Source organism: Eriocheir sinensis, chromosome 37 (genome assembly GCF_024679095.1).
Source record: "Eriocheir sinensis breed Jianghai 21 chromosome 37, ASM2467909v1, whole genome shotgun sequence".
In the NCBI taxonomy this organism is placed as follows: Eukaryota; Metazoa; Arthropoda; class Malacostraca; order Decapoda; family Varunidae; genus Eriocheir; species Eriocheir sinensis.
The window spans coordinates 3,934,781-3,961,245 of NC_066545.1; the positions used below are offsets into that span (position 1 = coordinate 3,934,781).

General features: G+C 45.9%; 1 protein-coding gene across 1 annotated transcript in view; it reads right to left on the bottom strand.

Annotated features, from left to right (window-relative positions):
• The window catches only part of LOC127008079 (glutamate decarboxylase-like), a 136,425-nt gene that overhangs the window by 20,586 nt on the left and 89,374 nt on the right, over nt 1-26,465 (bottom strand). Inside the window, exons 4-5 of the mRNA XM_050879633.1 lie at nt 2,665-2,798; nt 1,157-1,339 (exon numbers count right to left, since the gene is read on the bottom strand). Of these exons, the coding sequence (XP_050735590.1) occupies nt 1,157-1,339; nt 2,665-2,798 (317 nt within the window). The remainder of the gene's footprint in view (nt 1-1,156; nt 1,340-2,664; nt 2,799-26,465) is intronic.

Consider the following 26,465-nt stretch of genomic DNA (forward strand, 5'->3'; position numbering starts at 1 on the left):
GAGGGGGAGGGGCAGGGGGCAGGGGAGGAGGAAGGGAGAGGGGGAGGGAGGGGATGGGGAGGTGGAGGAATTGTGAGGGGGAGGGAGGGAGGGAGGGAGGGGGAGTGAAATAAATATGAGGAGGGCCGGGAGAGGAAGGGAGGAGATGAGGAGATGGAAGGGTGAGGGAGGGAGGGAAAGAGGGGAGAGGGAGGCATGAGGGAAGAGGTGTAAGGGAGAAGGGAAGGAAGGAGTGAGTGAAAGAGCAATGGGAGAAGGGAAGTAAGAATGGAGGGGTAAAGGAAGGAGGGGATGGAGAGGGAAGAGGTCAAGAGGTGGAGGGAGGAGGGTGTAAATGGTGGGTGTAGTGTGGTGAGGGGAGCTATAGGGGGGCAGGGGTGTGGAGGTGTAGATCAGGGGTGTAGATAGGGAAAGGGATTCGAACTCATATATAGGGATGCAAGAAGGTGAGAGTGTAATAGTGTAGAAGGGAGGGCGTGAACCATAGACTCTTGAGAAAAGGGGTGCACTGGGGTGAGGTGTAGATGGGGGGTGAGAGGAAAACACACCTGGAGAGCTGTAGATACGGAGAGGTGTAGAGGTATAAGCGAGGGTGCATTAGGTGTGTGTCGGGGTGTGAAGATGCTGAGTGTAAACAGTTGTAACTCTCGCGGATAGGGGCATGGAGGGGCGGGGTGTAGATAGGTTGAAAGTAAGTGTGTAGAAGTGTAGCGGCGATGTATAGATAGGTGTAAACTCAATAGAATCGGGAAATAGAAGGGAAGAGTAAGGATAAGTGTGATCATAGAACAGGTATAAATAGGGTCTTTAATTAAATTAAAGGTGTAGAAACCAGGTATACATATATATGCCATGTATAAGTATAGATAGGTAGGTATAAACTCGGGTCAGATATAGTTAGGGTATTTAAATCTAAGGTGCAGAAGCCAGGTACAGGTGTGGAGGCCATGTAAAGGTAAAGATGCCATGTATAAGTATAGGGCCCAGGTAGATATAAACTCAGGTCAGGTAAAGTTAGGGTCTTGAAATCTAAGGTGTAAAGGCCAGGAATACGTGTAGAGGGCAGGTGTAGGTGTATAGGGCAGGTATAAGGAGGCCAGGAAAAGGTGTAGAGGACAGGTGCAGGTGTAGGTGCAAAGGTCAGGTGTGTACTTACGTGGAGGGAGGTGAACATGACCAGCTCGCCCGGCAGCGCCTTCAGCCCCTTCTTCTTGTACTCGGGGAACATCTTGTGGCGTGCGGCCAGGGCGGCGTACAGGTTGCTGACGGAGCCGCCCGGGGCCAGGATGCTGTCCCCGTTCTTGTAGCCGATGATGTCACGCATGTGCTTCATCGTCACCTGCGGGAGGGCGTGCGGAAATGAGAGGGTGTTTGAGTGAGTGACTGAGTGAGTGAGTGAGTGAGTGCGTGAGAAGCAGGTGTGGGGGTAAATTTATATGATCTCACGCATGTGCTTCATTGTTACCTGCGTGAGTGAGTGAGTGAGTGAATGATCTGTTGCTTGTTCTTCATCGTTACCTGCATGAGTGAGTGAGTGAGTGAGTGAATGATCTGTTGCTTGTTCTTCATCGTTACTTGCATGAATGAGTGAGTGAGTGAGTGAATGATCTGTTGTTTGTTCTTCATCGTTACCTGCATGAGTGAGTGAGTGAGTGAGTGATCTGTTGCTTGTTCTTCATCGTTACTTGCATGAATGAGTGAGTGAGTGAGTGAGTGAGTAAGTGAATGATCTGTTGCTTGTTCTTCATCGTTACCTACATGAGTGAGTGAGTGGGTGAGTGAGTGAGTGAGTGAGTGAGTGAGTGAATGATCTGTTGCTTGTTCTTCATCGTTACCTGCATGAGTGAGTGAGTGAGTGAGTGAGTGAGTGAATGATCTGTTGCTTGTTCTTCATCGTTACTTGCATGAGTGAGTGAGTGAGTAAGTGAATGATCTGTTGCTTGTTCTTCATCGTTACCTGCATGAGTGAGTGAGTGAGTGAGTGATCTGTTGCTTGTTCTTCATCGTTACCTGCATGAGTGAGTGAGTGAGTGAGTGAGTGAATGATTTGTTGCTTGTTCTTCATCGTTACTTGCATGGATGAGTGAGTGAGTAAGTGAATGATCTGTTGCGTGTTCTTCATCGTTACTTGCATGAATGAGTGAGTGAGTGAGTAAGTGAATGATCTGTTGCTTGTTCTTCATCGTTACCTGCGTGAGTGAGTGAGTGAGTGAGTGAGTGAGTGACAGACTGAATGACCGACTGACTGACTGATTGGTGAATCAATGCCTGGATAAGATGGTAAGTGAGTGGGTGACTGGTTCCCTGTTTGCAGACTGGCTGACTAAATGGATGCTTGATTAAATGGTTGATTTTAATGGTGGAGTTGATGGGTGGAAGGATGACTGATTTGCTTAATAATGAGGTGGAAGCGTGACTGACTGATTGATTAAGTGCGTAACTGGTTGTTTGGTTGAGGTGACTAATCTTATAATTCATTACACACACACACACACACACACACACACACACACACACACACACACACAGGAAAAACTGGACAAATACAGATATGGAGACGGGACCACACGAGCGTAAGCCCAGGCCCAGTAAAACTACAACTAGGTAAATACAACTAGGTAAACACACACACACACACACACACACACACACACACACACACACCTGCTCCATGAGGATGAAGACCGGCGCGATCTCGTAGGTGAACATGTTGGTGTTGGCGGCGGCGGTGAGCCATTCGCCCGCCAGGGACACCACTTCGATACCGCACGACAGCTGGTTCATGAAGCGGGGGTGGCCTGGAACGACACAAGAAGGACATTAATATAGCTTTAATTCTATGTTTCTCTCTATCTTTATAATAACTGCATTTGTAAACATAAAAAAGGTTCCATTCATTCATTCATTCATTCATTCATTCATTCTCTCTCTCTCTCTCTCTCTCTCTCTCTCTCTCTCTCTCTCTCTCTCTCTCTCTCTCTCTCTCTCTCTCTCTCTCTCTCTCCTTTCCTCCCTTCCTCGGGCCAATTGATAGAGATAGTAAGTAGTCCCCTGTGCCCCTTCCCTCCCTTTCCTCCCTTCCTCCCTTGCCTCCCTTCGCCCTTTTCCCTCCCTCCATATTTCACTCCCTGACCAGAGGATTTCCCAAGCTTCCGGATAGATTAAGGGATTTTTTTTAGAGGAGGGAAGAGGGATGACGCCCCTCCTCCCCTTTCCCTCCCCTCCCTCCCTCCCTCCCTCTCTCCCTCCATCCCTCCCAGCTTCCCTATTTCGCTTCCTTCCATCCCTCCTTCTGTCTTGAATCTCTCTCCCCCTCTGTCTCTTCTCCCCTCTCCTCTTCCTCCCTTTCTCCCTCTCTCTCTCCCTCCCTTCTTCCCTGTTCCCCTTCCTTCCTTCCATCCCTTCTTATGTCTTGAATCTCCCTCTCTTTCTCATTCTCTTTGTCTCTTTCTCTCTATCTATCGCTTTTGTTGTTTGTATGTCTGTTTGTTTGTTTATGTTTGTCGGAGGGAAAGGGAAGGGGGAATGAAAAGGGAGAGAGAGGGGAAAAAAGGGTAATAGAAAGAGAGGGAAGAAAATAAAGGGGAAAGGAATGTTTAATTAATATTGGCAACTATTGATTTAAAATACCAAAGGAAGTCTGCTCTCTCTCTCTCTCTCTCTCTCTCTCTCTCTCTCTCTCTCTCTCTCTCTCTCTCTCTCTCTCTCTCTCTCTCTCTCTCTCTCTCTCTCTCTCTCTCGCTTGTGTAAAAATCCATTATCAAGTTCTCCCAATTCTCCCTTGGGACGAGGAGGGAGAGAGAGAGAGAGAGAGGGAGATAGCTTTATTAGAGGTGTCTTCCTTATCAATTCTCTCTCTCTCTCTCTCTCTCTCTCTCTCTCTCTCTCTCTCTCTCTCTCTCTCTCTCTCTCTCTCTCTCTCTCTCTCTCTCTCTCTCTCTCTCTCTCTCTCTCTCTCTTCACACTAAATTATTGTTCCCTTTCCTTCACTTCCATTCTTCCTTTCTCCCTTCCTCCCTCCCCCTTTCCTTCCTCCCTTCCTCCCTCTCCTTACTTTCCTTCCCCTTGTTTCCATTACCTCCACCAATCCCTTACCTCCCCCTCCTCCCTTCTTTCCCTCCGTTTCCTCCCGCCCTTCCTTCCTTCCTTCCTTCCTCCCTCCTTCTTCCTTCCATCACCCCCTCCAATCCTTCCTCCGTATATCCCTCCTTATTTCACTCATCCGCGCCCTCTCTCTCTCTCTCTCTCTCTCTCTCTCTCTCTCTCTCTCTAGTAATTCATCTTTCTTCATACTTAGTCTTCTTATCTACAAACATTACCACAATCTCCTCCTCCTCCTCCTCCTCCTCCTCCTCCTCCTCCTTGACCACCACCATTACCGCCCAGCCTCCTCTTCTTCCTCATCCATTACCATCACTATCATCTCAAGCACCTCCTCCTCTTCCTCTTCCTCTTCCTCCTCCTGGTCCATTGCCTTTACTAGCACCTCAACCACTTATATAGCCCTCCTCCTCCTCCTCCTCCTCCTCCTCTTCTTCCTTTATTATGTACCACCACGACCACTTCAAGCACCTCCTTCCCTTCCTCCTAGTCCTTCGCCATTACCATATCTACTGCCACAAGCACCTCCTCTTCATGGAGTATACCACCCACACAACCACCACCATCACCACCACCACCACCATCAACAACAGCAGCTATCAACACCATGCCCACCGCAACATGCCACGAATCCTTCCTTTTTTTTCTTCCTTCTATCTCTTCCTTCTATTCTTGTTCCTCTTTTTATGGATTCTGTTCTATCTACTTTCACACCCACCACCACCAATACATGTTACACCTCCTCCTCCTCCTCCTCCTACTACTACTACTACTACTACTACTACTACTACTATTACAACTAACTTTTCTGCCTCCTACATTACCCTTACTACCAACAACAACAACAACAACGACAACAGAAACAACAATAAGATCAGATTCTCTTCCTCTTCTTCTTTTCGTTCTCGTCCTCCTCCTCCTCCTCCTCCTCCTTCTCCCTCCTCCTCCTACTCCCCCCCAAGACCCTGGTGTTTGATTGGTTGTTGGTCAGAAAATTCCAGCCTGACCCTCTGATTGCCCGCGCGCACACGTGTGTGTGTGTGTGTGTGTGTGTGTGTGTGTGTGTGTGTGTGTGTGTGTGTGTGTGTGTGTGTGTGTGTGTCGGTCTCGTCTGGTCCGACACAGATTACTCTCCGGATCTATTGTGTACGTTTTTGTGTGTACGCAGATTGGTGTGTGCGTGTGTGTGTGTGTGTGTGTGTGTGTGTGTGTGTGTGTGTGTGTGTGTGCGTGTGTGTGTGTGTGTTTGCGCGGGTCATTAAGCAGATAACATTACGTAACATCGGTGTATCAATATTCATTCCAACACGCTCTCTCTCTCTCTCTCTCTCTCTCTCTCTCTCTCTCTCTCTCTCTCTCTCTCTCTCTCTCTCTCTCTCTCTCTCTCTCTCACACACACACACACACACACAGCGCGTGCTAGCGAACCCAACAACTAAATATCTATACACAACGGTGGATAATGATTTATTTTGCTTAACAGATTCTACAACTCCAGTGTCCACTATCGCATATTCTCGTTAGCATCAATCCGTCTCTGAATCATTGACCAGACTTAGAACAGCCATTATTTTTGCCATATTCTTAAACATTTCTGCCCCAAAGGACAAACATTTGATAAGGCTTTCGTATAGGAGCAGCGAGTAGCGGGCTTTTTTTTTTTTTTGTTTCCTTTTTTTGTGCCCTTGAGCTGTCTCTGTTGTAAAAAAAAAGAAGAAAAAAAGAAGGAGTTCCGGACCTTTCCTTGGGTAGTTTTATGAGCCTGGTGGAAGCATGACAAAGCTTCTGTACCATGAAAGTGAAAAAAGAAAGTTATAAAAACCCGATTAACTTCCTATTCGGACTTCGGAAATACATGATGTGGGAGGCGGAAGCGTCTGAGTATTCTGTCCTCAGTATTGACGCGCTGCCTGTGTGTATTAGAAACAGGAGTCATCTGCATATCAGCGTTACGGGGGGGAGGAGAGAGAGAGAGAGAGAGAGAGAGAGAGAGAGAGAGAGAGAGAGAGTGGGGGACACGCTTGACTAATTACCCGAACACCGATACAGACACGAACGTACATACACACACACATAAATACATACATTCATACATACATACATACACACATATAAATGCATACATATACATAGATTATCATTCTCATACGCGAATATACAGACAGGCACGAAAATTATATACATAAAACTCAATGATAATAGCAATAATAATAATAATAATGATAATAATAATAATAATAATAATAATAATAATAATAATAATAATAATAATAATAATAATAATAATAATAATAATAATAATAATAATAATAATAATAATAATAATAGTAAGAAAGCATATGATATCTCCCTCCATCCTCCCAAGTTCTCTCTCTCTCTCTCTCTCTCTCTCTCTCTCTCTCTCTCTCTCTCTCTCTCTCTCTCTCTCTCTCTCTCTCTCTCTCTCTCTCTCTCTCTCTCTCTCTCTCTCTCTCTCTCTCTCTCTAATAAGGGCCAAGTGACCCCTCTTTACAGGAATCAGAGGTAAGTGATTGCTTCCTTGAGAGAGAAGGAGGAAGGGAGGGAGGGAGAGAAAGGGAGGGAGAGGAGGGAGGGAGGGAGGGAGACGGAGGGAAATAAGAGGGTCCGACTGGAGGAATTACGAATATTTTTTCCCTCTCCGATCACACACACACACACACACACACATACACACACTAACACGTTCACAACCAACCCCTCCCACCCCCCCCACACACAAATTAATAAAAGAGGAATGCAAGAACAACCTCACTCGAACACGCTAGGAACGTAAATGTTGGCATATTGAACGGAGGGGAGGGAGGGAGGGAAAGGGAAGGAGGAAGAGACAGGAGGAGAAAGGAAAGGAGGAAGGAGAGGAGGGAGAGGAAGGGAGACGGGTGGGGACAGGGAAAGAGAGGAAGAGAGAGGTAGGGATGAGGGGATAGAAAGGATGGTAAATGAAGAGAGAGAGAGAGAGAGAGAGAGAGAGAGAGAGAGAGAGAGAGAGAGAGAGAGAGAGAGAGAGAGAGAGAGAGAGAGAGAGAGAGAGAGAGAGAGAGAGAGAGAGGAAGGAGAAGGTAGTAAGGGAAGGGAAAGAGGAAGGGAGATAAAGGAAAGAGGGAGGGAGATAAAGAGAGAGAGAGAGAGAGAGAGAGAGAGAGAGAGAGAGAGAGAGAGAGAGAGAGAGAGAGAGAGAGAGAGAGAGAGAGAGAGAGAGAGAGAGAGAGAGAGAGAGAGAGAGAGAGAGAGAGAGAGAGAGGAAGAAAAGGAGAAGGTAGTAAGGGAAGGGAAAGAGAGGGATGAAGGGAAAGAGGAAGGGAGATAAAGAAAGTAGGGATACAAGGAGAGAGAGAGAGAGAGAGAGAGAGAGAGAGAGAGAGAGAGAGAGAGAGAGAGAGAGAGAGAGAGAGAGAGAGAGAGAGAGAGAGAGAGAGAGAGTAGAACCAATAGAAGTAGAAGAATGTAGAGAAAAAAAGATAAGGAAAAAAAGGAAGGAAAAGGGAGAAAAGGAGGAAAAAATGGAGAGAGGAAAAAAATATATGATGGAAAAAACAACAACTAGAGGAATGGATTATTGTAGAATCGGAGAGAGAGAGAGAGAGAGAGAGAGAGAGAGAGAGAGAGAGAGAGAGAGAGAGAGAGAGAGAGAGAGAGAGAGAGAGAGAGAGAGAGAGAGAGAGAGAGAGAGAGAGAGAAGGGGGGGGAGGGGCGTCAGCTGTGGGAGCTCTGGTTGGTGTCTAAAATCTATGGTATTGACAGCTGCTGACACCAATACGGAGGTGGGGGGGGGGTAGTGGTGGTGGTGGTAGGGGGTAGTGGTGGTGGCGGAGTGAGGGTGAGTGTGAGGGTGAGTCGTAAGTGGTAGTGGTGGTAGTAGTAGAAGTAGTAGTAGTAGTAGTAGTAGTAGTAGTAGTAGTAGTAGTAGTAGTAGTAGTAGTAGTAGTAGTAGTAGTAGTAGTAGTAGTAGTAGTAGTAGTAGTAGTAATGACAGTAGTAGTAATTGTTGTGTTAGTGATCTCTCTCTCTCTCTCTCTCTCTCTCTCTCTCTCTCTCTCTCTCTCTCTCTCTTAACCCTTGCCTTCTGCTCCTTCTTCCGTTATTATTTTCGCTTCTCGTAAATCTGTCAAGCTTATGTGCACAAATTACTTTCATTTCCTACATCACATTTTAGTCCACAAGAAGGAAAGGAAAATATGAAAGAAAGACTGGAAGAATTATGTCGACAGGTGAATAAACATAGCTAGACAAAAAATATAAAAGAAGAAAGAACGATGAAAGGAAAGAAAGAAGGAAAGAAGGACGATAAAAATGAGGGAAAGAAAACAAATAAGAAAGAAAGAATGAACGAAAAGGTGTATGAAAGAAAGAATGAATGAAGTAAAAGGCGTCTGACAAAGATAAAATTAAAAAAATAACGAAAGGGCGTCTGAGAGAAAGAAAAAAACAAAGAAATAACGAAAAAGAAATAACCAAAATAAAAAAAAAGACCGTATGAAAGAAAAAAATAACAAGGAAGGAAAGAAAGACGTAGACAGAGTGAAAGGAAAGGACGAACACACAAAGAAAGAAATACTACAACACGATGATTAAAAGTATAAGCGAAAAAACCTTCCCCTCGACAGCAAAAACAAGCAAACATCAAGAACATTATGAGAGAGAGAGAGAGAGAGAGAGAGAGAGAGAGAGAGAGAGAGAACTGAGAACAAGAGAGAACAATCGTCATTCTTCCTCCTCCTCCTCTCCTCCTCCTCCTTTCACCAATGTCTACTGCATCACTCTCTAGAAAGGCGAAGGTTACGAGGAGGCCTAATCGAGGTCTTTAAATGGGGATGTCAATAGGGTGTATGTATAGCGTGTATGTATTTTGGTGTTGAAAGTAAGAAAATCAGTAAGTAAGAAAGCAAGCTGGACTTCTCTCTGGTGCTAAGAGAGAATAGAGAAACATCCAGCGATTGTCATGAAGCATTGTTCTGAGAGTTGTCAGGAAACTGTCGGGGGTCAATATCGCTTGGGTCGTCATGGGGTTGTCAATCATGTCCTAAGAGTGTCCAGGGGTCGTCAGGGGTCAATATCGCTTGGGTCGTCATCAGGTTGTCAGTCATGTCCTAAGAGTGTCCAGGGGTCGTCAGGGGTCAATATCGCTTGGGTCGTCATCGGGTTGTCAGTCATGTCCTAAGAGTGTCCAGGGGTCGTCAGGGGTCAACATCGCTTGGGTCGTCATCAGGTTGTCAGTCATGTCCTAAGAGTGTCCAGGGGTCGTCAGGGGTCAATATCGCTTGGGTCGTCATCGGGTTGTCAGTCATGTCCTAGAGTGTCCAGGGGTCGTCAGGGGTCAATATCGCTTGGGTCGTCATCGGGTTGTCAGTCATGTCCTAGGAGTGTCCAGGGGTCGTCAGGGGTCAATATCGCTTGGGTCGTCATGGGGTTGTCAGTCATGTCCTAAGAGTGTCCAGGGGTCGTCAGGGGTCAATATCGCGTGGGTCGTCATCAGGTTGTCAGTCATGTCCTAAGAGTGTCCAGGGGTCGTCAGGGGTCAATATCGCGTGGGTCGTCAGGGATTGTGCTTGTATTTCATATTTTTTAGTCAGGATGAGCCTTTTTCTCCCCAGAAGAGACTCAGCCATAACTTTGGTGTTGTGCGTTGATCTGGATCAACCTCATTCTCCCCAAATGAAGCTCACTCATACCAACACACAGGACCTTGATCTTTTTAGTATTTTTCGATTTTTTTGTAGTTTTGTTATTTTCATAGTTGTTGACAATCTGCCTTGCTAGGGACATTTATTCTTCCCCGCTCAGCAGTTCCATTAAACGGTCGCGTCTAAATTACCAGTTGTGCCGTGACCCAAGGGCCGGTCTCGGCTCGTCTGGCTTACTTAGAAGGTCAGAACTATCTTGCTGTCACTTCTGCGCCCCCCTCCCCCCGCTGGACCTTCGGGATCCCCGGCACCTCCGTGGACGCCTCGGGGAAGACAAGGCACCCTACCGGGGCCCCTCCAGACCTGCGACGCTCACCAGCGAGACCAAGGGCTCACTGGTGCTCCCCAGCCTCGCCGAGACGAGGAGGGCGGTTTGCAAGAACTCGCTTCTTAAAACTGCCAGACGGGATTATTAAATCAATCATAAACAGCGTGAGGGCGCCGGTCACCGCGTTTGTCGGATCTGAGATGGAAAGTCGGAGGGCTTCAGGAACGCGACGGAGCATCATCCGCCCCCAAAAATCCTCTCGCGACGGCTTTCGGCGCAGCATCCGTTTCCCTCTTTCTTTGTCACTTCCCTTATTTCTTTTTTATTATACTTTCCTTCCCTTTAGTCGCCTGTTTCTTTATATTTTTTCCTCCTTCCTTCTTTCAATTTCTCCCTTTCTTTCTTCCTCGCTCTCCATCTTTCGGTTCAGTTTTGGTCACCCTACTATATAATGGATATCAAGATGTTAGAAATTAGAATCAAGATGTTAGAATGTTAGAATCAAGATGTTAGAATAGATGAGGAAAATGCCGTATGAGGACAGACTTAAGCATTTATGTCTTCATTCTCAGGAAAGGCAAAGGTTACGAGAAGTTTATAAATGGATGAAGGGTTTTAATGAGGGGGATGTTAATAGGGTTTTGGTTGTAAAAGAGCCGGGCAGGACACGTAGCAATGGGTATAAGCTAGATAAGTTCCTATTCAACTAAGATATAGGCAGGAAATTATTTGCCAGTAGAGTCGTGGAGGAGTGAATCAGGCTTGGCAGTTATGTTGTGAGCGCCAACTCCACAATATACATTCAAGAAGAGGCATGGCTACATTCATGTATAGCAAGGAAGGTGAGGTTAGGCTTACAGGAGCTGCCTTGTATAGACCAACCGATCTCTTGCAGACTCCTTACGTTGTTGTGTTCTTGTGTTCTTGAGATTGAGAACGCCGAGAACGAGAGATAACGACGAGAACGAATGCAAGAGCGAGAGAGAGAATCACCCAACGGAATAGAGTCTTCAAAACCCTTATAGATCCTTTTTTTTCACACGAGGACGAGGAGGAGGAGGAAAAAGCGCACGGAGGGTTCAATCCCCCTTGCGGTCGATGGCAGGAAACAAAAGAGCAGCGGGAAAACGACACCTATAAACGGCGGGATAACAGACACGACTATAAACGCTTTAATTAGTCTGCAAGGAAAGAGAGAGATTGGGGTGAGGGGGTACGAGGAGGAAGAAGAATAGAGTCAAGAGCACAAGGGAATGGAATCGAGCCCCGCGTGAAAAGGTTTGAGATGATACGAAAATATTTTTGTACTCGAAGGTGAAAAGAGGCTGGGGAGGAGGAGGAAGTGAAGGAGGAAGAGGAGGAGGAGGAGGCGAGGAGGAGGAGGAGGAGGAAGAAGAGGAGGTAGTTATAGTAGAAGAGGTAGTCATAAAGATAGCAGAAGAAAGAGAGAGAGGAGGAGGAGGAGATGGAAAAGGAGAAGGAACCTGAGGAAGAGGAGGAGGTTATGTTAGGTTAGGTTTGAGAAAAGGAGGAAGAAGGTGGGAAAAGGAGGAGGAGGTGGAGGAGTTAGAAAAGGAGAAACATGAGGGAGAGGAGGAGGAAGGTAATTGTGGGAGTTGTATTAATAACTGGATAAAAAGGAAGAGGGGAAAGGTGGGATAACGAGGAATAAAAGCAGGAGTGGGAGGGAGGTAGAGTTTGATTTCTTCTGATATAGTCTACTGCAGAGTCGTTTGGATAATAGACGATCATAAGAGGGATACTATTCTTTTATGGCGTGGGAAAAAAGAAACGATACATATCCACCCATGAAGCCGGCAAAGGAAAACGGAGAATATTAAACCCCACTCCTAAGTAAAAAAAGAAAAGGATATTGCGAGGGATGAAAGAGTTGTAGTAATAGTAAAGGGAAGCAGAAAAGGGGAGAGAAGGTGAATGAGGAAGAACAGGAGGAGAAGCAGGAGGAGGAAGATGAGGATGAAAATGAGGAAAAGGGGGAAGAGGAGAAGGAGGAGGAGGAGGAAATGACTGGGAATGGGAGGAGAACAATGAATTAATTAAGGAGGAACAGAAGAGGAGAAAATGGCGAAGCTGGAGAAAGAGGAAAAGGAGACGAAGAGGAGGCAGAAAAACAAGAACAAAGAGAAGAACGAAAAAAAGCAAAAATAAGAAAAAAAATTAAAAAGTAGTGATAATTATAAGAATCATCACCACCACCACCCAACTTCCTCCTCCTCTTTCCGCTCTTCCTCCTCCTCCTCCTCATTCCTCCGCTGAAAACAAAGGAGCATCGTAGGTTTCCAGAGTCAACGCGGCCACAAAGGGAGGCGTGGGTGGAGGCGCCGGGATCCTTTGTGGCCTGAAGATCGCCGAGTGGAGGGAAGGAAGGCAAAAAAGGGGACACTCATCTCGCCTTTTGTCTTCTTAATGTTCGTGCCGGCTTGAAATGTCTTACCTCGCAGCGCTTACAAGTATATAAAGAAATAGATAAAGAGGTAAAAGGACATAATTATAGGTGAATAAATAGATGGATAAAAACAAAGAAGGAGAAGGAGAAGAAGAGGAAGAAGAGAAGGAGAAGAAGAGGAAGAAGAGAAAGAAGAAGAAGAGGAAGAGGAAGAAGAAGAAGAAGAAGAAGAAGAAGAAGAAGAAGAAGAACATAAAAATAAAAAGAAGAAGAAGAAGGAGAAGAAGAAGAAAAGAAGAAAAAGAAGAAGAAGACGAAGAGGAGGAAGAGGGGTAATAATAATTATACTGTATCCAGAAGGAGGTAATAAAAGAACAGATTAATAGGAAACATGCCAGGCCCCCCCCCACCTTTCCCTCCTCTCTCCCCCTTCCCTCCCTCCATTAATTCCCACCAGACAAAGAATACAGATAAATAAACGTTTAGGACAGTTTTATGAGTCACTTTTATTTATTATTTTATTATTATTTTATTATTATTACTATTCTTGTTCTCGTTCTAATTATTCTGTCTTACTGTTATTGTTACCATCCTTCCTACTACTACTACTACTACTACTACTACTACTTATCATTTTGCCACAACTATTTTTACCAGCACGCCCCAGTAAGTGAATTTCTCCATCAATCATTCAATACTTCACCCTTTTCATATCCCTTTCCTGCCTCCCTCCCTCACCCTCTCCCTCCCCTTTCATCTCTTCTCTCCCTCCCTTCCTCCCTCCCACGCTCTCTCCCTCCCTCTCGCCACGCACACTGGGTAAGACTATTTCGTTTTCAATTTTCAATCCATAATGTTTTCACCCAAGCTCTCTGTTCCTCCCTCTCTCTCTTCACCCTCCCTCCCTCTCTGCCATTCCTCTCCCTTCTCCCTCTCTTCCCTCTCTCTTCCCCACTGCTTTTTCCTCCCTTCTCCCTCTCTTCCCTCTCTCTCCTCCTCCATTCTCCCTCTCTTCCCTCTCTCTTCTTCTATATTCTCCCTTTTTTCCATCTCCCTTCACTCCCCGTCTCCCTTTACTTCACCTCCCTTCCTCATCCCTTCTCCCTCCCTTCACTCCCTGTCTGTCTCTCCCAAGGCCACTCTATCTCCCTCCCTTCCCTTCCCCTATATTCCTTCCTTCCCTCTCCCTTCACTCCCTGTCTCCCTTCCTCATCCCTTCTCCCTCCCTTCACTCCCTGTCTGTCTCTCAAAAGGCCACTCTATCTCCCTTCCCTTCCACTATATTCATCCCTTCCCCCTCTCTTCCCTCCCTGTCTCCCTTCACTTCACCTCCCTTCCTCATCCCTTCTCCCTCCCTTCACTCCCTGTCTGTCTCTCCCAAGGCCACTCGATCTCCCTCCCTTTTCTTCCCCTATATTCCTCTCTTCCCCTTCTTTTCCCTCTCCCTTCACTCCTTGTCTCCCTTTACTTCACCTCCCTTCCTCATCCCTTCTCCCTCCCTTCCCCATCCCTTCACTCCCTGTCTGTCTCTCCCAAGGCCACACTATCTCCCTCCCTTCCCTTCCCCCTCTCTTCCCTCTCCCTTCACTCCATTTTTCCCTCCTCCCATTCCCCTCCCTTACCTCCATGTTTGTCTCCCTCCCCTCCCTTGTATCCCTCCCTGCCTCCCCACACCCCCGCACCCAACCTGTCCCTCTCTCTCCCTCTCTCTCCCTTAACTAATTCCTCCTTCTATCCTGCCTTACACTATTCCTCTCCTGTCTTGCCTTCTCCCTCCCCTTCCCAGTCATTTCTCTCCCTCCTCCTTCTCCTGTATCCCTCTCTGACCCCGAATCATCCTGCACCCCACTTGTTTCTCTCTCTCTCTCTCTCTCTCACCTAATCCCTCCTTCCGTCTTGTCTCATCCTATTCCTTCCTGTCCTTCCTCTCTCCTTCCTTCCCCCCAACGCTACCACTCCTGCTTCTTCTCTTCCTATCCATCTTCCTTTCCCCTTCACCTCACTTTCAGGCACTCCTCCTCCTCCTCCTCCTCCTCCTCCTCCTCCTCACCTCTCAGAACCTATTCCCTTCTTCCAGACCCTACTCCCCCTCACTCCCAGGACCCCCTTACCCTTCTCCGCTCTCCCCGGCCCCTCCCGCACTCTCCCCACTATAGATGACAAGTGAAGCATAAAGAGCACAAGAATGAAGGGATCGAGCGCCCCTTCGACCCACGACAAGGGGGATCCAGGCATCTTTTGTTCCTTGCGTGTGTGTGTGTGTATGTGTGTGTGTGTGTGTACTATGTTTTCTGTGTGCGTTTGTGTGTGTATGTGTACTGTATTCGCCTATCGATGTTATGTGTGTGTGTGTGTGTGTGTGTGTGTGTGTGTGTGTGTGTGTGTGTGTGTGTGTGTGTGTGTGTGTGTGTGTGTGATACAATTTGAGTGAGATTAAGGGCTAGAGGACATAAAAGGGAAATAATTGCCTTCCGGTGTATTCTACAGAACGTTTGTGTGAGTGTGTGTGTGTGTGTGTGTGTGTGTGTGTGTGTGTGTGTGTGTTTTGTGATAGGTATTATTTAAATCATACTAAAAATAAAGCAGAGAGAGAGAGAGAGAGAGAGAGAGAGAGAGAGAGAGAGAGAGAGAGAGAGAGAGAGAGAGAGAGAGAGAGAGAGAGAGAGATTGTACTTCCGCTCCACTGCTTGACCGTGATCCAGGATAAAGCCGCCCTCGCTAGTCCCGGATCCTGTTCTGATTCTTCTTCTCTCTCTCTCTCTCGCATGATTAATGAAAGGTGTCACTAATCAATCACCAGAGAAAGTGAAATTAGTACGAGAGAGAGAGAGAGAGAGAGAGAGAGAGAGAGAGAGAGAGAGAGAGAGAGAGAGAGAGAGAGAGAGAGAGAGAGAGAGAGAGAACAAAAGCACTCGAGAATAAACCCTCTAAAAATCTATTGTTGTTGTTTGTTTGTTTGTGAAGATTAAAAAGTAGAGCGAACGAACCAGCAAGAGAGAGAGAGAGAGGGAGAGAGAGAGAGAGAGAGAGAGAGAGTCTTTGTTTGGCAGTAGCCCGCGGCCCCGCCATTGTAGTGTGCGCCATCTTGTTATTAACGCCGCCGTGTGAGACGAGCCAACACACACACACACACACACACACACACACACACACACACGGAAGCAACAACTAAAAAAAAAATCAATTGCATCACCTAAAAGAAAACAAAATATCAAAACAAAGATGACTCGGTAACAAAACAAAACTAATAAAGGAAACGAAGATGACTAACACAGGTAGGAAAGGTAAACAAAGGTAAACAAAAAGGTAAAAGGTAAATAAGCTGGTAAACAAACTGAGAAAAATCACAATGACATAAGAAGAGAAGTAAGAAAATAACAAATTAACCAAACAAAAGGTAAGCCAATAACACTGAATAGCCTGCTGGGAGTAACTATAACAAGCAATCAAGATACCTGAACATGTGTACGCGTATCATAAAACATCACAATCACATCACCAAAACGATATAAAAGAAAACAAAACTAAACCAAATATAACCAAAGGAAAAAAATAACAAAAACTAGTGAAGATAACTGTAACTAACAGAAACAACAATACGGGGGTTAACTAACAGAGGTGGGAAACTAAACTGAATAGGTCAAGAAAACAAGACGATATCACTGTTACATCATCAGATAATAAAGATAACAAAATAACAAGGCGAAGATCACTTATTAACAGCAACAACAACAACATAACGAGGATATATAGCACAGGTAATAAGGATTTCTGAACAGGTAAGTATCATATGAAATTAAATGAAATGGTGTGCTGGCTCCCCTTCCTATTACTTATCATTACTTTTTTTAAGAGCAAGGGAGACAGCTCAAGGGCACAAAATAAAAGTCAACAAAAAAGCCCGCTAGGCGCTGCTCCAATAACAGAAACAGAACAAGATGCAAAAAGAGAGATCAATTTCTTCTTCTTCTTATTATTATTATTATTACTACTACTTTTTTTTCAAATTCCCAACATTTATAAATCTGATTGGGTACTTATCTATTTACTCCTTTCTACTTATCTATCTGTCCATTTCTATTTATTTGTGCGTACGTGTTTTATAGCTTCTTGGTTTTGTCTCCTTCACCCCCCAAAATAACGCTCAGGTCACACAGAGAATACACGTGACACAGGTGATACACAGGCCGCCCAAGAGTGAGTAGGAAGGAGTGTCGAGGCGGAAGGTACACAGTGCAGCGAAGTAATGAAGTAGGTAAGTGAAGGAGCAGGGGTGTGGGGAGGAGGGTGGGTGGTAAAGGAATGGATTGGCTCTATTATGTAACCGGGCTACCGCGGCTCTCTCTCTCTCTCTCTCTCTCTCTCTCGTAAGGGTATGATGAGGACAGGAGAGGCAAAGAAGAGAATGATAGAAATTACCATCCGCAATATCAAAACAACAACAACAACAACAACAACAATAACATTACCATCACCATCACCACCACCACCAAAAACAACAACAAATACAAAACAAAAAATACGGCAAAAATCAACAGCAGCAGCCCTTCCTCCTCCTTCAACAACAACAACAACAACAACAACAACAACAACAACAACAACAACAATGACAATAGGAGGGAGGAGCACCACGTTTCGTCAGCAGTCATCGCGCTGAGAGACGTGAAACAAACAAACAAACAAACAAACAAAAAAGCAGAAAACAAAACTTCCTTCGAAGCAGAAAATCGCCTACAATGCTTTCTTGAGAGAGAGAGAGAGAGAGAGAGAGAGAGAGAGAGAGAGAGAGAGAGAGAGAATAAAATGTGATGACTCATGTTGTAATATGTGAAAAATGGGACGAGGAGGAGGAGGAGGAGGAGGAGGAAGAGGACAAGAAAGGCCAAAAAATAGGTGGGTGAAAGAGGAGAAAACGGAGGAGGAGGAGGAGGAGGATGGGGAGGAGGAAAAAGGGGAGGAGGAAGGAAGGAAAAGTACAGGAGGGAGAAGAAAGGAGGAGAGGAGAGAGAGAGAGAGAGAGAGAGAGAGAGAGAGAGAGAGAGAGAGAGAGAGAGAGAGAGAGAGAGAGCGCGAGAGAGAGAGAGAGAGAGAGAGAGAGAGAGAGAGAGAGAGAGGATAAGAAAATAAGCTTCCCGTAAGAGCCATCTGTTTCCTACTCTTCCCTCCCTCGCTCACTCCCTCCTTCTTCCCCTATCTTTCCCTCCTTCCCTCTCTCCCTCCCTCCCTCCCTGCCTCCCTCCCTTCCTCCCTGGGGTGCCAATTAATCACAGGGTCGACCAGTGTTTAGGGTGTCAGTGGCAATGATGGATAGGTGTAAGGTGTGTGTGTGTGTGTGTGTGTGTGTGTGTGTGTGTGTGTGTGTGTGTGTGTGTTTGGCAGGCTGACTGAGAACCAAACCTTAATAACTGTCCAAGGCTTTTTCCGTGGCTCCTACTACTTCGTCTCTCTCTCTCTCTCTCTCTCTTTCCTGTAACATTGATTTTATACAGTACAGAACGATGCTGAAAAAGTGTGGGTGTCTTCGGTGGAATCTCTCTCTCTCTCTCCTCGTAAGTCTCTCACAGTCCATTACCTTCCCACTCTCCCTCGTTGTATTACACTCACACTGCAGTCACACTCTCCCTTCCTCTCCTTTCTCTCCCTTTCAAGTTCTCACTCCCTATTTTTCTTTCTATGCTTTCTCTCTCGATCTATACCCTGTGTCGCTTGCAATACTCTCTCTCTCTCTCTCTCTCGTGTCGATAGTTTTAATATGTATGCTAACTAGACTCCCTTCCTCCGTGTCCCTGTCTCCCTCTCTCCCTTCCTTGCCCACTCGTTCCTTCCCCTCCCTCCCACACTCTCTCTTCTTCCTGCAAATTCCTCCTCCTCCTCCTCCTCCTCCTCCTTCTCCTTTGTCACTATACGCCTTAATAGAGTAACAAGGAAGACGCCGGGAAATACAATAGCCAATGATACAAAGAAGAAAAAGCTTACAATTGAAAGTGTGTACAGCTCCTAAAACAATCCTCCGTAATCGATCTCTCTTTTTACCACCCATCTCTACTTTCTTTTCCTGGACAGTGCTGGCGGGCTTTTTGTTTTTATTTGTTATTGCCCTTGGGCGGCTTCCTTTACTCGTAAAAAAAAAAAACAGGTAACCGACGATACTGCCCTAAACGAAATACGGAGAGATACACTCCACCCTTTCGGGCGGCGGTGGCCGAGTGGTCAGCGTGGTGAGCCCGAGGACCTAGCGTCAGGTTCCAGTCCCACCGAAACACGGATTTTTCAAACCATCGTCGAGCAGCGGAAGATTACCCACATGCTGCCAGATCTTCAATCAACCTTAATTTCAGCGACTTCGGTCAAGAGGAGCACCGGGGGGCAGCATGGGCCAAGCAAGAGTCATAATCATGGCAGCCACTATAAATTAAATTTGCGTGCGCCACTAACGGGGCGGGGCCGTCCAAGAAGCCCCTAAAGAAAGCCTACCGGCGCTACAGGCAGCACATAAAGAAAGTCCATATTATAAATGCTAAAATTAAAAGGGATTTTAACTTTCCTAAGACTGACTGAGCCAATATGACGTGCAGTAGACTAATGGAAATTATGGGGTGGGTCATGGCAAATGCGACGGAGATGACCACCAAGGCCATGCGCAGCTATACCATATATCTCCAACTTTTACCATTCTCTCACGAAAACAGTTAATCATTCGACGCAAGAAACTAAGAAACTGCAATACTTGAGTTAGATCTAGTGAAAGATTCTGCCCTCATCCGCGATTGTGAGGTGGGGGAGCAATGAAGTGGTTGCGATCGCCTCTAAATTAGTTTCAAAATAGATTCTGAATATATGAGCCATCCGAAGGAGAAGGGGAGTAAGGAACAAAGCCATTATTTTTCCTAGATTGCACTGGGGAAGACAGGCTACACATCCCAGGAAGAACAAGATATAAGTTGCGAGGGAAAAGTGACATTGAAGACATTGAATATATGGGTCGTTTTTTCCCTGCAACTTCCATCTTGTTCTTGGTGAAAAATGGCTTTGTCCGTTACTTCCCTTCTCCTCCACACGCCTCACATACTTATGGATAACAAATTTCCGAGTGCGGGGTATTGGAAGAAACTAACTTCAACCCCACAAGAGCACTTTGTCACTTCCGCTCGCTTTCCAGAATCCTGTTTGAGAGAAAGAAAAAGAATATGCTGGGAAAACATTGTAAAGTGCCAGAGAGAAACAGAAGTAGGATGACACGGGAAAGAGAAGGGGAGGGAGGGAAGAAAGAGGAGGGAAAAGAAGGCGGGAGAGAAAAAACTGAAGAATGAAAAGGAGAAGAAAAAGAAGGGATGAAGGGAGAGAGGGATGAAAGGAAGAAATGAAGACCAGAGGGAAGAAAAGAAAGAGAGGAGGAAAATGCGAGAGAAGGGAAAGAAGGATTAAGGAAACACGGAACGACAAACGAAGAAGGAAAATAATACAGTAAAATACATGAGGAAAGAAAGGGAAGAGATTGAGGGAAAGAAGGGAAAGAGCGAAAAGAAAAGGAAGAAAAAGAAGGGAGGGGGGATGGAGGAAAGGATGGAAAGAAAGAGGGAGAGGGGAAATGAGAGGGTAGGGAAGAATAAAAAGGAAAAGAAAATAAGGAATGACGGGAGAGAGGGATGAAAGGAAGAAATGAAGACCAGAGGGATTAAAAAAGAGAGAGGGGGAAAATGCGAGAGAAGGGAAAGAAGGATTAAGGAAACACAGAAGGACAAACGAAGAAGGAAAACAATACAGTAAAATACATGAGGAAAGAAAAGGGAAGAGATTGAGGGAAAGAAGGGAAAGAGCGAAAAGGGAGCGGGGGGATGGAGGAAAGGATGCAAGGAGAAGGGAAATGAGAGGGTAGGAAAGAAAGATAAAGGAAATAAGGAACGAAAGAGGAAGGAGGAAAATAATGCAGAAATAAACAAGGAAAGAGAAACTAGAAAAATATAGTAAGGAAGTCCGGGAACAAACGACACAACTTTGGACCAACGAAATGTCGCTTCAATCAAAACGCTGAAATTCCTTCTTTCCTCCCTCGCTTTCCTCCCGCCCTCCCTCCTGCCGTCAAATCCTCCTTCCCTTCTTTTCTTTCCTTTCCCTTTTCCCTCTTTTCTCGCTTTTCTCTGCTCCCTTTTTCTTTCCCTCGCTTCTGTCTTCATTCATTCCTTTCCTTTATCCTCTCTGTCTTCTTTTCTTCCCTTCCTTTTCGTTCTTTTTCTCTCTTCCTCCTACTCTCTCTCCTTCTCTTTGGTCCCTCCCTTCCTCCCTTCCCTTCTCTTTCCTCCGTCTCTCCGTTAATCCTGTCTCCTACTTTTTTCTTTAGCGTTTAATAATATCTTTTTTCTTTCTTCCTTTATATCCTTCCTTCTTTCCTTCCTTCCTTCCTTCTATTCTTTCTTTCTTTCTTTCCCTCAAATAGGAATACTGAACGCCGGGAGCAGCTATATACTCTCTCTCTCTCTCTCTCTCTCTCTCTCTCTCTCTCTCTCTCTCTCTCTCTCAACACCCCAAAACACAGAGCATTAGCAGGGAAAAAGGAAAAGAAACAAACAGAAAACGTAAAGTCACACACACACAGGAGGGGGAACTTAAGAAAACACGTGACAGTCGTAATCCGCTTAACCTTCCCTCTCAACACGCAAAATGGAGCAGCCTGTCCTTCCTTCCTCCCTCCCTCCCTTCTTCCCTCCATCCCTCCCTCCCTCCTTGCTTCTCTCCCTACCTTCTTTGATTCTCTTTCTTTTTCCTTTCCTTTTCTCCTTCCCTCACTCTCTCCCTCCATCCTTCATTCCTTCCGTCCCATCCACCTTTCCTTCTTTTCTTTTGCTCCCCTATTCGTTATTCCATTGTTTTTGCCCTCTCCTTTTCTTTCCCTCCATCTCTCCTTCATTCCTTTCTTTCTTCCCTTACTTTTTCTTCCCTTCTCTTTCGTTCCTTTCTCCCTCCCTCATTCTGTTCATTCCTCTCTCACCCCCCCCCCACAATTTCTTCTCTTCCCTTTCGTTCATTTCTATTTCTTTTCTCTCCCTCCCTTCTCTTCTCTTTCCTCCCTCCTCCCTTTCTTCCCTACCTCTCTCTGTCCCTCCATTCCTTCCTCCTTATACCTATTCCTTCCTCCTTGAGAGAGAGAGAGAGAGAGAGAGAGAGAGAGAGAGAGAGAGAGAGAGAGAGAGAGAGAGAGAAAATCAGAATAATATCAGCAATTAGAGTTGAAAAGTTAAATGAATTAATAACACTACCTCTCTCTCTCTCTCTCTCTCCTTTTTTTTTCCTTCCCTTCCTCCCTCCCTCCCTAAGCTGTAATGTAAGTGTGTGTGGAGACAGATTGTGGAATAATGTTTGTTATTTCTGAATGTCAATGAGCGAGGGAGAGAGAGTTAGAGAGAGGAAGAGGGAGGAAAGGGGGAGGGAGGGAGGGAAGACGGGAGAGAGAAAGAGTATATATAAGGGAGACATTAAGAGTGAGTGGATGAATGATGGATGGATGGAGATTGATGTAAGGTTTTAAAGGAAAGGAAAGGAAAGGAAGAAAGGAAGGGAAGTTAAATGGAAGGAAGGAAAATAAAGGGATTAAGGAAATAAAAATGGAAAGAGGGAAGGAAGGAAAATGGAAGGAAGGAAAAATAGGAAGGAAGGAAAAATAGGAAGGAAAAAAGTAAGGAAAGAAAAATCCAGGAAGAAACAAAGACAACAAAGAGGGAAAAAGGAAAAAATGGAAGAAAAGAAGGAAAGGAGAAAAGAAGGAAGGAAGGATGGAAGGAAGGAAGGAAAGAAAGGAGATATGAAGGAAAGAAATATAGAAAAAAATGAGAAGGGAAAGAAGGAGGGAGGGAAGGTAGGAACGAATAATAGAATGAGTAAAAGGAAGAAAAAACATCAGTGAAGAATAGGAAAGACGAAAGTAAGTATGTAGAGTGTAAATAAGTGTGACGAATGGCGCGTAGGAAAAGAAGTGGGGTGTGTGGGACCGTAGGTGTACTTAACCCAGTAGCTTAGGGGATCATGTTCTTAAAGGCCCCTCTAAGCGAGAAAAATGTGAAAAAAATCATCACACACGCAAACCATTTCATAATATATATCAACGCATTTGTGATCAGTTTATGTATAATTTATTTTGGGGTGTTTATATCATGGCACAAATTTGGCCCGTCGCTGCTACACGGTAAAGCCACAAATTTGGCCCGTCGCTGCTACCGGGTGAAGTGTACCTAGTGATGTTGAGGAGGAAGCGGCGGGTCGTCAAGTGTATTGGAATGAAGCAAAAGAAGGAGGAGGAGGGTGTATTGAGGTGTGGCGGAGGGTTGAGGGGGCAAGAAATGAAGTGTGAGGGAGTGTAGTGGAGCGTGAAGTGGAGGAGGTGTAGGGGAGTTTAGAGATGTAGCGGCGTAGGGAATGTGGAGGCAAGTGTGAAGGAGGGTGGAGGAAAGCAGACTTGCGTGTGAAGGAGGGTGGAGGAAGTGAAGTGTATAATGATAAGGGTATAGGAAGCATACGTTGTACCCTTGGCAAGAGTATACTGTAAAAGGCATATCAGAGGTTTTTATACCCCAAAAGGGTGCATTATTTTAGACACTTAACATACCCTTTTTATACCCTTTTTATACCTTTAAATTTTTACAGTGTATGTGAGGTGCAGGTGGGTGTGAAGGAATGTAGAAAAGGTGAGGGGAAGTGGAGAGCTGTTTCGATGTGAGAAGATGGAGGTGGGAGTGAAGGAGGGTGGAGGTGGAAGGGAAGGCGAGTGGAGGAGGTGAAAGGTATAGTGGAAAGTCGGAGTAGCTTAGGAAAAGGCAGAGGTGGGTGTGAAGGAGGGTAGAGGTGAGTATAAAAAGGGGTGGAAGAGGTGAAGGGTAGAGTTGGATGTTTAGGGTTATGGGTAAAAATACTAAAAAGGAAATGGATGGAGGTGGGTGTGAAGGAGTGTAGATGAAGGTGTCGCGAAGGGAATGCAAGGAGGTGAAGGACCGAGGAGGAGTGAGGTGTAAGAGTCCTTGAGTGTAGTGAAGGGTGCAGGGAAGGAGGCGGAGAGTGTAATGGCCGTAATCGAGTGTTCGGGAGGGAGGGAAGTAAGGAGGGAGAGTGGAAGGTGGAGAGTGGAAGGTGGAGTGGGAGAGGGTGGAGGGAGGGAAGAAGGGAGAGTGGAGGGTGGAGAGAGAGAGGGTAGAGGAAGGGAAGGAGGGAAAGTGGAGGGTGGAGAGAGAGGGAGAGGGTGGAAGGAGGGAAGGAGGGAGAGTGGAGGGAGAGGGTGGAGAGGAAGGAGGAGGGAGGGAAGGAGGGAAGGAAGTAGGGAGGGTGGAGAGGGAGAGGGTGGAGGGAGGGAAGGAGGGAGAGTGGAGGGTGGAGAGCGAGGGTAGAGGGAGGGAAGGAGGTAGAGGGGAGGATGGAGAGAGAGGGTAGAGGGAGGGACGGAGGGAGAGTGGAGGATGGAGAGAGAGGGTAGAGGGAGGGAAGGAGGGAGAGTGGAGGATGGAGAGAGAGGGTAGAGGGAGGGAAGGAGGGAGAGTGGAGGGTGGAGAGAGAGGGTAGAGGGAGGGAAGGAGGGAGAGTGGAGGGTGGAGAAAGAGAGGTTGGAGGGGGGGAGGGTGGAAGGCTGTCCCGGCACGCCTATTGATTTCGAGAAGTTGATGCGACTGTGAAATAATAGCAAACTTGGAGCACTATTTCGCAAACTAAAAGTCCCTATTCCAAAGCCATCACAATATTTTTCAAACTTAACTGCGATGTATTGGAAAATCCTGAAGCATTCGGAAAGTCTATGTAAACGCTTTAAAACTTGGTCTAACATTTTGAAAACCGACTTCAATATCCTTAAACATATGCTGTCATATTTTGGAAACTCGAAGGAACGTTGCAACATATTGACGACACACTGTAATGCGACGGAATCTCAACATTAAAACAGAACAAAAAACACAAGAAAAAAGTTTTATCACCTCAATATTTAACGTGAACAAACAAAGAGCCGTAGAAGAACTAAAAACCTGTACTACTGCAATGAAGACAGGGAACCCTAATCACTATACACCTGTCAGGAAAATTCATATAAACCTAATTCATACAAAAAGGAGTGTGGTAAATATTCTAAAATGTTTGGTATATATATATGAAAGTTGTGTGGTACTGTTATTTAGCCTTTTGTGTTTATTTAGTTGTTGTTATTTTGCACTCTTTTATTATTTCGTCAGAGAAAGATGAGGGACAGATGAGGCGAAGGTGTGTTCAGGTATGTGGAACAGGTGTATAGAGGGGATCAATACAGGGGTGCAGGTGTGAGGGGGAGAATAAGCTGCTGTTGTGGAAAGATAAAGGGGAGAGATGGAGGGAGGCGGGAGGAGGGGGTAAGGGGATAAGAGGAGAGATAAGGCAGGATAGGGGAGAGAGGGTGGATGGCAGAGGGGAGAAGAGAAGAGTTAAAGGACAAAAATAGGAAGAGGAGAAGTGGAGAGAAGAGGAGAAAGGGAAGGGTGAAGCGGAAAAGAGAAAGAGGAGGATAAAAAAAAGGAAGACGGGAAGTGGAGAAAGTGGAACGGAGAGGAAAAAGGAAAAGTGTAAGGAGTGGAAATATATAAAAAAAAAGAGGAAGAGGGGAAAGGGTGTGGAGGGAAGAGGGGAAAGGTGCGGAACGTGTGAGGGGAAGAGAAGTGTGTTAGGGTGTGTGGAGGGAGAGAGGGGAGAGAGGGAGGGAGAGAGAGAGGGAGAGGGGAGAGAGAGGGGAGAGAGAAGTGGCGACACGCGTCTCTTATCTCACTGAACAGACACTGTCACACACACACACACACACACACACACACACACACACACACACACACACACACACACGGACATATTTGCATAGTATGTGAATGAGAGAGAGAGAGAGAGAGAGAGAGAGAGAGAGAGAGAGAGAGAGAGAGAGAGAGAGAGAGAGAGAGAGAGAGAGAGAGAGAGAGAGAGAGAGAGAGAGAGAGAGAGAGAGAGAGATCATAAATGGCTGTCTAAAAATCTCTCCCACTCTTTTTTCTCTATCTCATTCTCTCTCTCTCTCTCTAAGCTGACATTTCTATTATAACACTGATCTCTCCCTCCTCCTCCTCCTCCTCCTCCTCCTCTTCCTCCTCCTCCTCCTCCTCCTCCTTGTCTTCCTTCTCTCTTCCTTCTTTTGTACTTTTCCTCTCCTATAACTACTGCAATTTCCCTTTAGTGTCATTCTCTCTCTCTCTCTCTCTCCCTTCCCTCCTTTGTGTATTGTTCCGCTTTTTAACTCCCGGTGTCTTTGTGGAGTAAGTTTCCTCCCTCCTCCTCCTCTCCTCTCCTCTCCTCTCTCTCTCTCTCTCTCTCTCTCTCTCTCTCCAGATGTTTCCCTCCTGCCTCCACCCCGGTCTTTCCTCCCTTGTCCTCCCTCTTCCTTACTTCCCTCCCTACCTTCCTCCCTCTCTCTTCTCGTCCCTTCTTCCCCCTACCCTTCCTCTCTTCTTCCCCTAGTCCTTCCTCCCTTCCCTTTCTCCTCCCCATCCTCCCTTTATTCTACCTCCCCCTTACTTTCCTGCCTTTCACCCTCCCTCTCTCTCTCCCCCAGTCCTTCATTCCTTCCCTCTGTCCCTCCCTCCTCCCTGCCTCCCTCCCTCGCCTCGTCCTCAGTTAAATGGTAATCTTCCCTCATAATTGCAGTCTTCCCTTCTCATCTGCCGGACGGAACGCCGCTGCCGGAACATTACGGAACATATGTGTAGTAGCTATGCCGGGACGGTACGTGGAAACTCGACTACTGGAACATAAAGGAAATTTGATGTGCGCGTATTTCCGCTGAGATTCTAGACATTGGAATTTTTTTGAGGGACGTTGAAAGGAACACCACACTTTACGAACATCATGAAATTTTGCTCCTGTTATCATTAAGGGAGAAACAAAAGGAACATCACGGAGTTTTACTGATGGAATAGATAAGGAAGAATCTCCATGAACATAATGAAGCGTTGATGATGATATAAACAAG